Genomic DNA, 12,507 nt, shown 5'->3' with positions numbered 1-12,507 from the left:
AAATCCAGCCCTGCATTACACAATAGGTAGCGGTCGGTTATATATGATATAGTCATATTTTGCCCCCTTTTGGATTTTGATTATTAAATACCTATCCAATATCTATCAGGTCAAGACGTGGGTCCTCCTTTTTGATGTCGCATCCACCGTTCGACAAACAAGGACCTCAAGTGTCAAAACGTCCTACTTTCACTTTATAGTTGACTGCAATGACCTGAAGTCAATCTTTGATATATTTTTGTTTTAAACTGACTTATTGGCCTGAGTAAGGCTATGTCCTCCTTTCTTGTAATGTTTTGTCCTCCTTTCCATCCTCCTTTGTAAGGCCTTGTCCTCTATTCTGTCCTCCTGTGGGCCTACAGATGTCTGGTAACCCAGGCCTTGGGATATAAATTGAGTTTTAACGGTTCTTATTAATTAGCAGTACATTAAGCAGCCTTACGACGTTGATATGGATATTGATTGTTGGCCAGCTTTAGCTAGAATGTCGAGCTCACGATAGACATGACAGATTGGCTGTCAAGAGTTGGGAGAAAGAGCTTATATTCATTGATAGCGTGTCGGAAATCTGGCGCGAAGTTTGATGTCGTCCTGTTGGACTCGTGGACTTGCTGACATCAAGTGTGTGTGTGTATGCGAGTGTGTGTGTGTACGTGTGTGTATTTTCGTTCGTGTGTGTGTGTGTTTCGGAAGCTAGAACTGTTAAACGTTGATTCTAGAGACAATGCTGCATTTGATGGCTGTCGGTTTCATGTACATCAGGTGCGAGCCAAGTACGATCGTCTGCTACTGGACAGTAGATTGTGCGGCTTTGCACGTTTCAGCGTTACTTTATTGATAACTTTGTTCCATTAGAACAGTGATAACCAAACTAGGACTAGCGGGCCACATCCGTCGCGCCGTGACCTAGTGTTGTCCGTACACTCGAAACTAGAGCTAAGTTTCCATTGGATTCGACGAATCTGTTGTCCGTGACTTGAGCAGGACCGACCTCACATAATTGGAGGCACTGGGTGAAGTGAATTTTGGAGGCCCTAAATGAAATAAAAAAAATGAAAAAGAAACAGCGAAATAAATAAAATGACACTATACATTAAAACCTTGATCGTGTCTATATCTAAATCGACAAGTAACTGAAATTCATATAGCGCAATTCCCGCCAGAGTTACACTGGTAATCATAAAGTCACATTGCTCTATATGTTTGAGATATGAACCAAGTTTCGCATTTTTTCTCTATTTTTTTTTAGCCCTGTGCGAGGCCCCCCCCCCACACACACACCAATTGAAGGCCATTGGGGAGCTGCCTAGTTTGTCTATGGCTAAGGTCGGCCCTTAATCGCGTGTTCAGAGTTTATAATCTCCTCCCCCCAAAAACAAAAATAATTTGGCACTATTATTGCAGTGTGTGTGTTTGTTTGTGTGTGTGTGTGTGTGTGAGAGAGAGAGAGAGAGAGAGAGAGAGTTTCTGATGTAATCATGAGTAAATGTGGGCGGTTGTTTTGGTTGTGTAGGCTGAATAAATTCTGATGAAATGACGAGTAGGTCTGTCGTAAGAAGTTTAAGAGAGGAGATCAAGCGGGAGACAGCAGGACATGTATTTTGAGTGAGTCAGATCTTGTCAAGACTTTGAACACGCCTACATCGGTTTAGTTTAACTCGTTGTTTGGAGCTAAAGACCAGCGACCCAGTCTCAACAGGCACATCGTTGAATAAAGGAATGGTGATAATGAATATTAGTTGCGCTGTTTTTAAAAGTTTCAAAAATTTACCGTCTTTTAATACGTAATCCCATGGTCTAAATATTTAATACTAGGCAAAACATATTCGGAGCTTCAATGCTTAACAGTACGCACTAGATGTGGTGAAAATGTGGATGGCATCATGTGTTGTTGTCTGTGTAGTATAATACATTCATAAGAATTAGATTAAAGGAGGACGGCGAAACGGAGTTGTCTCTTCTAAACGCGCCCTTCACTGGCTGAAAGTAGCTGGCAGCAGTTGGCCCCCCCTCAAATAGACAGTTGAAGAGCTTTCAAGAAGGCCTCGGGACACACATTTGATGTCCAAAGAAAAGCCCTTGTAGAAGACAGGTGCAGACCCCTAGTGGACAAACAACGGCTTTGTGTGCATTAACTGTGGAAAAATATTCAGGTCGCAACTGGGTTTGCCTAGTCACGTGAAACACTGCACGCATCTTTAGGTTTGGACTTGAAAGTCATTGCCATTAGTGTGATAGTATAGGGGGATGAATGGTTCTATATTTAACTTATACAGTTGTCATCAGGCCAGTCATTAGATGGGGACCGTCACGTTTAAAACATCTCACATTTCAATCTGATGGATGTATCACTGCAATTAATTTGTTTGTTGCTTGAATCCTGACATACCTTATTTTTATTTGCATTCAGTTTAACTTACAAAAGATACTGGAGAAGAGAAAAATGGATGTTTAATTGCAGTTCTGTTCTGTTCACAGTAGAAGACTGCTGGGCTAAAGATTATAACTAGCTCTTAAAAATTCTTCTGGGATTGATTTCAGCTCATTTTATGTTTACTCAATTTAAACTGCACATCAAAGGGACTAGCCTCTTTTTAAAATATCTACTAATGAAATAAATACACATGTGCCATCATTAACATGAATATTGAATGTCTTTAAAAGAAACATTAATGCATTTGGTTTAGTGTACCTCTTTCTTGCTGTCTGGGGATTTAAAATATGTTTCTAATGAAAGCCTCATTGACAAGGTTCTCAAACGTGTACAAAGAAAGGTTAATTGTACTATATTATTATTAAATACATTTTATTTATAAGCCATTATTTCTATGTGATGTTTATGAAAAATGGGGTGTGCCAATAAAATACCTAGCCAAGGGCTCACGTTTTTACTCTTTACGCCTCTGAATAGAAGCCATCGTTCTGGAATTTAAAAAAAATGAATTGATGCGTAGGTTTAGGGCTTGCAAATTTTTCTAACAATAGTTATAATGTTTATGAGCTGTGTATAAATATTCGATTTATATCTATTTATCCCATAAATGATACACTCAAAATAAATATAAAACTGTGGTATCTTTTTCTGGTGAGGGTCGGGTTAAAAAACATCAGCCACGAGCCGCAGCTCTGATAAAAATATTCGAAAATGGAACTGGGGCTGACGCGTAGTGGCCCGCAGGTCGAAGCTTGGGCATCACTGAATTAGAAAGCAATACATCTTGGGAAGCTTTAAATATGCTAATAGAGAATTCGAACTCTGGACGTTCAGTTCAACAGGCTGAAGGTTTGTTAGTCCTATAGGACATACAGATTGTCCAGCACGATATAAAATTGACTGATGTTGACATTAGGAGTTGCATTTGAGTGAGTGAATCAAATGAGTCGTCCTTGTACTTGACCCAGGGTATCGACCGCAAGGATCCAAGCACTCAACGAAGTCCTGAAAAAGAAAATGGAACCTCTCTTATCAATGGCCCTAATAATCCAGACTCTTGACCAGCCTCTGAAGAGTCCAGCTCTCGTCAGAATTTGACCACAAATCTGAATATTGACATTTTTTTTTTTTTTGAATCCGATTAAAGTTCTATAGTCTGTGGGTGGGGACGATACTCAGGAATTTATCATCCATACAACTCGCCTCATGAGATTTGTGGGAGGTATCGATTCTCGACAACCATGACTTGAAAATAAACCGAAAACAGCATCGATTATCTTTGTTTTTAAAAACTGTTCTGAGAACTTTTTTTTTTAATATGCTGATGTTGCTATGTTTTAACTTTTGCTGTTTCATGGAAATTAGATTTGAAAGGGGTTCCATTATTGATCTCCTTGTTTGTTTGTCCATTTGTGTCTGTTTTGTTTATTTTAAGTTATTTCTTTCTAGCTCCTTGGTTTGTTTGTTGGTTGATTTAGTGATTTGTTTATTTTGTTTGTTTGTTGGTTGATTTAGTGATTTGTTTATTTTGTTTGTTTGTTGGTTGATTTAGTGATTTGTTTATTTTGTTTGTTTGTTGGTTGATTTAGTGATTTGTTTATTTTGTTTGTTTGTTGGTTGATTTAGTGATTTGTTTATTTTGTTTGTTTGTTGGTTGATTTAGTGATTTGTTTATTTTGTTTGTTTGTTGGTTGATTTAGTGATTTGTTTATTTTGTTTGTTTGTTGGTTGATTTAGTGATTTGTTTAGTTTGTTTGTTTGTTGGTTGATTTAGTGATTTGTTTAGTTTGTTTGTTTGTTGGTTGATTTAGTGATTTGTTTAGTTTGTTTGTTTGTTGGTTGATTTAGTGATTTGTTTAGTTTGTTTGTTTGTTGGTTGATTTAGTGATTTGTTTAGTTTGTTTGTTTGTTGGTTGATTTAGTGATTTGTTTAGTTTGTTTGTTTGTTGGTTGATTTAGTGATTTGTTTAGTTTGTTTGTTTTTGTTTTTGTGTTGTTTTTTCTACTTTTGTTTATCTTGTTAATTTATTTATTCCTATTATACACTTCAATGAAGTGACTGTACAGGAAGTGAAGCCTGAAGGCCAATAGAATGTTTAGTACAAGAAAAACAATGTTGACTTCTCGGAAATTGTGTTCCTACATTACATTTAATGTAGACCTATTTATTTTCTTTAGATTTATAGGCTGAAAATCTGCAACAGTTTAGCGGCAAAGCCGAGCACTTACGCTAATAAATATATGAGAAATGTTCCATCTACAGCCCCCTCACCCTCCAACAAACCCTAATCGGCCTAAATAGCTTGCCATTCATGTAGACAGAAGGAAGGAAGGATTGATAAGCTGTATTTTGTTTAAAGGCATACATGATCAGTTGGTTTTGTGCCTTGTAGCACTGCTGAAGTTCTTCTGTTTCTTAGCTCTGCTGAATTCAACGTATGAAATTCTTCTGTTTCTTAGCTCTGCTGAATTCAACGTATGAAGTTCTTCTGTTTCTTAGCTCAATATGTTCTCTATCTAGTTGGCCACATGGATGTTTCATTGAGTGTCCTTGACATTGTTTAGTTTATCGTGTCAATTATCAATTAATAAGAATAAATATTAGAGTCACGTTTCTGCCTGTTAATGTATTTATTTTATTTTTTTTGGATTAAAATAATTATTTGCCGAATTCGGTGAGTCCACATTGTATTGTATTTTGTTTCTTCATCAGGGTCTCTTTTGGAAGTAAAAATTCTCTGGTTGAAACATGGATTATTGAGGACTCTGCACTGACCCACCAAAGACGCGGTGACGTCAGGGAAATCGGTTACGACTTCTATGACGACACTATGACGTCATCCACCGACGTCATGGTCGCCAGCAACAAAACCCCCAATCACAAGCCTCCCACCCGCCACGTGACGATTGGCGACTCCACGGTGGTCATCGTGACCCCAAGACAGACCCCTGACACCCCTGACAGCGAGGGCGGCAGGCACTCGCTCGGACACACCGCTGTAAGCGCTCCACCGGGCGCCCACCTTGGAGGTAGCAGCGTCGGCGCCGCTGGTGGGAGCAGCTACCACCAGCATTGCGCCCACAGCGCCGTGTACACGCCTTTAAGGATTACCAAGGTATCGGCAGCATCTCGGCCCAACCCACGACAGCTGAGTCCAAGGGTCCACCAAATACGTCCCAAGAAAGAGGAGTACTATGACGTCATACACCCGGAACCTAAGGATCAAACGTAAGTCGACATTTTGTCTTTCTTATGGTACTCTGGAACCCGCTTAAATGAGTCGCCATTGTATGGTAGCACAGATAATCCATCCTGGCCCCGAACAGGCTTATAAAAGAGACTGGAGCAGATCAATTGGTTCATGCTATAACATAAGAGATGCGCTATTCAAAAGTAATTTTCAAAAGTAATTTTACAAACTATTTTAAAAGCTTTTCTTCAACTATGATCCGAGTATTGCGTATAAGCGGAACTATTGTTTGAACAGAATACTCTGGGTTTTATTCTTTTAAGACATTAAAAGCCATGCATTTAAGGTGGTTTGCAATTAAACGGGATCCACTGTATCTTTGCTGTTCATTTTTTTGACTCAGTATGAAGAATTGAATACACTTAATCCCCCCTGCACCTAAAACAAAAGAGTAAAAACAAAGGCTTTTAATAGCATGGGGTGACACCTGGCAGCATTACTACCATGTTAGATATGTCCTGTATGGTTTCACTATAACTAACTCTTACTTTACACTGACAATAAGCATGCTAGCATTGTGTTACAATAAAGAATTTTCTATTACGAAGACAATAGAAAAAAAAATGCAGAATGCCTGATGTTCTGCCCCTATATCCAGTTCCCAGATTTTATGTGTGTGTCTACCCAAAGGACATCCTTCTTTGTCCACAAGACCAGGATCTCTCATACTTTTGGAACACTAGATCAATAGGACAATTGTAGAGTGCAAAAAAGAAATAAAACCTGACGGATGCTTGTTTTAATCTTGTACTTTTGAAACATCACGTGACTAAGCTCTCTCTGATATCAGGAGAACAGATAGTTGTCTCTCAGTGAGATTGTTGGAAAACTAATAAATATTTCATTTTTACCAAGGCTCTGAGAGTCATAGACAGAGTAATGATAGAGTCATAATAAAGTGTCATGATAGGCAGTTATAGTAGAGAGTCATTACAAAGCGTCTCAATAGGGTCACAATAGAGAGTCATTTTAGAGATGCATAATAGAATGTCGAAAAAGATATCATAATAGAGAGTCATAATATTGTGTCATACAGACAGTCATTAAAATTGATATGAATGAAAGAAAGAAAATGAGATGAGCATGTCATAAGATGCACGGACATACAGACATACAGACACTCACACAAACACACATACATGTGTCAAAATGACAATACAATCAGAAAGATCTATATGTACATAGACTAGAAGGAATGCCATTTAAAGAAAAAACAAGTTCTGTTACTGCTGGAATGACTAACACCGTATCTTCTATGTTCACTTGGTATCAGCGGTATTTCATTAAGTCTAAATAGTTCAAGATCACTTCCACTTGATAACTTACAAAACAATAATACTAGACGGAGTACTGTCCAGAGGTCTTATGGGAGCATGCGTGTGTCTGTGTGTGTGGGAGGTGGGGGGTAAATTCTAATGCACCTTTTTATAAAAGAACTTTAAAACTATCTACCAATATCCGTCTGCTGAAAGACTAAAGACTAAAGACTCTGCTCTTTGTTCTCATACGGCGCGTGAGATCTATATTGGTGCGAAATGTTCGGCTAAACCAGGGGTTCTCAACCGGTGGGTCGCGACCCCCATGGGGGTCGATTGACGATTTGCCAGGGGTCGCCTAAGACTATTAACTGTTAAAAATTGTTATTGTCTATTCTTCTATTGCTGTGTGTGTTTTTGTGTTTGGGGTCGTTGAAGAGTGGGGGATTGTAACAAGGGGTCGTAGAGCATAAAAGGTTGAGAACCGCTGATCAACGTAGTCAACTAGTCCAGCTGGATCTTCTTTGGATTACCTCCCTTCTCTGGCGCTTTGGTTTTTCAGCCAGGCTGTTTTCTTGTTTTCTGCGATTTTAGTGCCTGTTTGAGTGCCTGTTTTAGTGCCTGTTTGAGTGCCTGTTTTAGTGCCTGTTTGAGTGCCTGTTTTAGTGCCTGTTTGAGTGCCTGTTTTAGTGCCTGTTTGAGTGCCTGTTTTAGTGCCTGTTTGAGTGCCTGTTTTAGTGCCTGTTTTAGTGCCTGTTTTAGTGCCTGTTTTAGTGCCTGTTTTAGTGCCTGTTTGAGTGTCTGTTTTAGTGCCTGTTTTAGTGCCTGTTTGAGTGCCTGTTTTAGTGCCTGTTTGAGTGCCTGTTTTAGTGCCTGTTTTAGTGCCTGTTTTAGTGCCTGTTTGAGTGCCTGTTTTAGTGCCTGTTTTAGTGCCTGTTTGAGTGCCTGTTTTCTCATGGCGGTGCTATGGTGCTCTATCATTTCCATTGATCTCACAGGTGGCGGGGGTCCATGTTAGGGTGTCGCTTTGACCATTTTAAGCTCGCTTACCAACCACTAGCCTGCCCATCGCAATTGAGACTTCATCAGGGCTCTGTAGGTGCTATGCAGGCCTCTCTATGTTAGCCTTTGTGTCCATGGCTTTGTCTTGCCATTTTACGATCAGAATTGATGTGAGGCAGATTATTTCGAAGTGGCTCAGCTGACACATTTCAAAGGCGTATGGAAGGAACCCAAGTTTTCTACATGTGTGGATGCCTCTGTTATTCCACACATTTTTAGTAAGTCTGACATAGGTTGCACTGGCCTTGGCAATTCGCAAGTCAATTTCATTATCTGTTTCCTTTTCGGGAAAGTGTAGGCCAACTGCCGAGATATGTAAATCTAGTCACTGTAATTTGTACAGTTATCTTTATATTGGGTTAAAAATAATTTGTTTGTTTTTTTATTTCATTTGTATTGTTCCATAGTTTCATTTCTTTGAGTTCTTTCACAATCAACCTCTAGTTCACATAGTTTTCCTGAACATAATTTTACGAATGTAGGCCTACAATTTACTATATAGAAAAACAAATATTTTTCCAGACATATTTATTTCTTTTTGATTTGATGCTGTTTAGCTACTTTTAAAATGCATTGTACACTTTTTGTAGTTACAATTTTTAGTTTATTTTATTTCTAGCACAATTCAGAAAAAATTGTCAGGAAATATCAATCTGTTGTCTAATCAGAGAATTAAATGTATCAGAAATGACTGGCTAGAAAGTTCTAGATACAAAGGTGGATTACTTCTTCTCAAATCTGAGGAGGCAATTTTGTAAGGAGGAGGGTGGGAGTGTGCATTAACTTATTTTAGGTCAGGGATTCTCAACTTATATTGACTTCATTCATCTGAAGTAGGTGATCTACTGGGTAACTTGGTCTCATCCATTTTTCTTAGCTGGTTACAGAAAGAAAGAAAGAAAGAAAGAAGAAGGGGCTGTTTGGTTTCCATAAGCTGAGAACCGATGCCTCAAAAGTATCCGAGTAGAGTTGTCTGAAAGTTGGCCATCGTTTACTACTACTTCCTGGTTGTCGCCCTTTGAAAAACATTGTTTTAAAAGTAACTTTATATTACATAGGTCTGTGCTGTATATTCATTATAGTGGGATCGATAACTCTTTTTTCCCTGTGCGCGCCATTTATGTTACTAATATGAATAACGAGTTTGAAATACAATATTAAACAGTATTAGGTTTGTACCTCGTCAGCTCCTGGAAAGACAAAGCTCATTTTAATGGAAGGGGGGGGGGAAGGTAACGTTAAGTTCTATCATTCTGTTTTAGTCTAAGTCTAAAATTGTACAAAAAGTCAAAGGAGTCCGCATCGAAAAGTCAGATTGAAGGGCATTAAAACAGTCCCACCTACTCAAGACAAACTGATTTCTGTTCCGTCCGTTAGTTTTCGGATGCCAAATCTAATAAATATGAATACGGTCGCCCCATGTAAATCTCTAGCCTATCTAACGTCCTGTAGATCTCTAGCCTTGTAACGTCCTGTAGATCTCTAGTCTATCTAAAGTCCTGTAAATCTCTAGTCTATCTAACGTCCTGTAAATCTCTAGTCTATCTAACGTCCTGTAAATCTCTAGTCTATCTAACGTCCTGTAAATCTCTAGTCTATCTAACGTCCTGTAAATTTCTAGTCTATCTAACGTCCTGTAAATCTCTAGTCTATCTAACGTCCTGTAAACCTCTAGTCTATCTAACGTCATGTAGATCTCTAGTCTGTCTAACGTCCTGTAAATCTCTAGTCTATCTAACGTCCTGTAAATCTCTAGTCTATCTAACGTCCTGTAAACCTCTAGTCTATCTAACGTCCTGTAGATCTCTAGTCTGTCTAACGTCCTGTAGATGTATAGCCTATCTGACGTCCTGTAGATGTATAGCCTATCTAAAGTCCTATAGATGTATAGCCTATCTAACGTCCTGTAGATCTCTAGCCTATCTAACGTCCTGTAGATGTATAGCCTATCTAAAGACCTGTAGATGTATAGCCTATCTAACGTCCTGTAGATGTATAGCCTATCTAACGTTCTGTAGATGTTGTGACAGGTGGGGAAATGTGACGTGTGTTGGCACGTTTTATGTCTAGGGGATGATTATTTTTAATGCTATCACACCCCCACTTATCAGCATATGAATCGGGAGCAGACACGCAACTAGACAAAGCAATGAAAGATAGATACAAAAGTTACAAATAAAGAATATTTATTTACGTAAATATACATATAAGAATAAAAAGGGGGAGGGTTTGCATCTATCTCTAAGTATTACTAGATTTAATCATCACTCTTGCACCTAATAAGAGTATGTCACTTTGTCCTCTGACTTAGCTGGTTGTCCTGTTGATGTCGCAGCTGGCTGTGTCCTGGCTTGAGGTTCTGCAGCTGGAGATGGCGCTCTAGCGGATAGAGGGACGCCGGCGATATAGTTCTTGTGGAGTCTCAGTCCCAAGTTCTAGTATCTGTAGTGGGCACAGTATGGCGGGTGGCCGGATACCGTGGGCACAAGGTTACTGCGGGCAGAGCTGATCTGCCGTGGGCAGCGTAGTTGACAGGATATGTCCAGTGAGTTGCAGAGGGTTGGCGTAGCTATGACGTCTCACACAGATCTGGTCTATAGGGACGTCGCCTTAATAGCTTGGCAGGTGGGCCGTCGAATAGGCGGGCAATGCCGATAGCGCCAAGTGGTAGAGTTGAGTAGATCTCCGCAGGCGGTAGATGATACTCAATAGGAAAGTGCAGTGCTGGATAGCACTAAGCACAAACAAATGGGCAGGTCAGTGAGCTAGTGCAGTGCTGAATAGCACTGAGCACATAAATAGTAGGTGATTCTTGATATCGAACAAATAGGCAGACACCTGAGGGAGGCTGCGGATAAATAAAGACAAGTTAGGACTGTCTCTCAAACATCTTATCGATGCCCTCGTCTGAGGTGCATTCGTCAGATTGGTAAAATTGCTTTAGAGCATAAAGGGGAGATGATGACAAATGGGATTTGGAAAATAGATGGCAGATAGTAGCAATATAAAAATGTACATGAAAGGGAACGTAATAATATAAAAATGTACATAGAAGGGGAAATAATAATCTCAAATAAACAACACAGGTGGATAGAGAAAGAAAAGGGGGGGGGTGAGTTGGGCGGTGGTCAGCGATCCAGATGGTTTGTTTACATATGACCGTGGGTCGAGAACAATGGAGCGTGCTTGAATGTCCCTTCAAGCGTCGCAACTCTCATTAGAGTAAAATGAGTAAAGGGGAGATAATTCGTTACAGGGGAGATAACTCGTATCTCTCTTCTAGACGCAGTATCAGTGCGCTAGTAAGATTATCAAGGCGGCCAACCGAGATAAAGGAAATAAAATAAGATGTACAAATATATACATGGTTGCATCAACTATCAATTGAGCAACGTAGCATTAACAGGGTAATGCAGTATACAAATAAATACATAGAACATGTTTATGTTTTCTACTTACGCCAGTGAGAAATACACAATGCACTAATTAAATATAAATGAACTAAGCAAAATACACATGATAAAATCCAATGGAAAAATACACAGAGTAATTAAGATGGAACTTGTGATTAAGTTCGGCTTACCACCAGGTATTCCTCTAGGAGAAAGAATAAGTGATATAGTCCAGACTCGATAGCTCAGCTCGAATGAGAAAGAGAGGGTCTGACTTTATTTAATCTACTTATATATGCCTGGGAAATGTGGGCGGACACAGGAAACGTCCTAGGCTAAGAATTAGCTTACACGTGGGTGAAGTCCGACAAGCGACGCACCTTGGTGTATCACGCGGTATGTTGACCCGTGTAATCTCTTAGATCAAAGAGAGACGTGGGGGGGGGGGGGGAGAGTGACCTACATTCCACCCAAGGGGGGGGCGTCAATCGCGGCGGACATCCGCGGATAAGATCAAAGAGTCTGCGTGTATCTTTGCCCCGGTCAAGGGAAGATAAATGAAAGGACGCGCCTTAGCTATCTCCAATGTGGTCAACTAAGTCTAGCCTGGAGAGGAAAAGGTGTGGCGGGTGAAGAATTCAGGGGTAGGATGGGGAAATAATTAAAATAAAATAAATAAATAATGAAAAATAATAATTAATGCTGTGATAATTTAGAGTGACTCTGACAGCGAGTTTTTGACTTGTCACATACGCCGCCGCCAAGATGGATCTATCGCAGAAAGATCCATAAAGTGCGAGCAGACTGATGTCACTCTAACTTTAAGATCAGTTGTTATCACAGCATTAGAAAAAAAAAATCTGGAAAAATAAAGGGATAGCCATGCCAGGAGGAGAGTCTGTCCAAGTCTGTCCGTGGTCTACTTTCCGTCCCTGATTATGTAGTCACCTGGGTGAAACATGTGGGGCTGCTCGGGAGAGTAGATTGGGCGATTGGATGAGTTATATTTTCTTCCTGGGGCGGATTGGGGAGGGTGAGTGGGGCTTAGGCGGGGTGCCCAAGGCACGTGTGCCCGTTGGGGCTTACCTCCGAAGCCGCTGTGAGGCGCTTCT

The 12,507-nt window shown here is 39.9% G+C and overlaps 1 protein-coding gene across 7 annotated transcripts in view; it reads left to right on the top strand.

The window, feature by feature from the left end:
• LOC106060855 (ras-interacting protein RIP3-like) overlaps positions 1–12,507 on the top strand; it is a 215,055-nt gene that overhangs the window by 37,339 nt on the left and 165,209 nt on the right. For 6 of the 7 annotated variants that reach the window (XM_056029782.1, XM_056029793.1, XM_056029795.1 and 3 more), the window contains one exon: positions 5,148–5,663. In XM_056029782.1, the coding sequence (XP_055885757.1) occupies positions 5,148–5,663 (516 nt within the window). Of the gene's footprint in view, positions 1–5,147; positions 5,664–12,507 lie in introns of those variants that run through there. The other variant, XM_056029792.1, reaches the window with a different exon arrangement.

Source organism: Biomphalaria glabrata, chromosome 5, assembly GCF_947242115.1.
Source record: "Biomphalaria glabrata chromosome 5, xgBioGlab47.1, whole genome shotgun sequence".
NCBI lineage: Eukaryota > Metazoa > Mollusca > Gastropoda > Planorbidae > Biomphalaria > Biomphalaria glabrata.
Note: the sequence above shows the minus strand (reverse complement) of the source record. Positions and strands in the feature narration are given on the sequence as shown.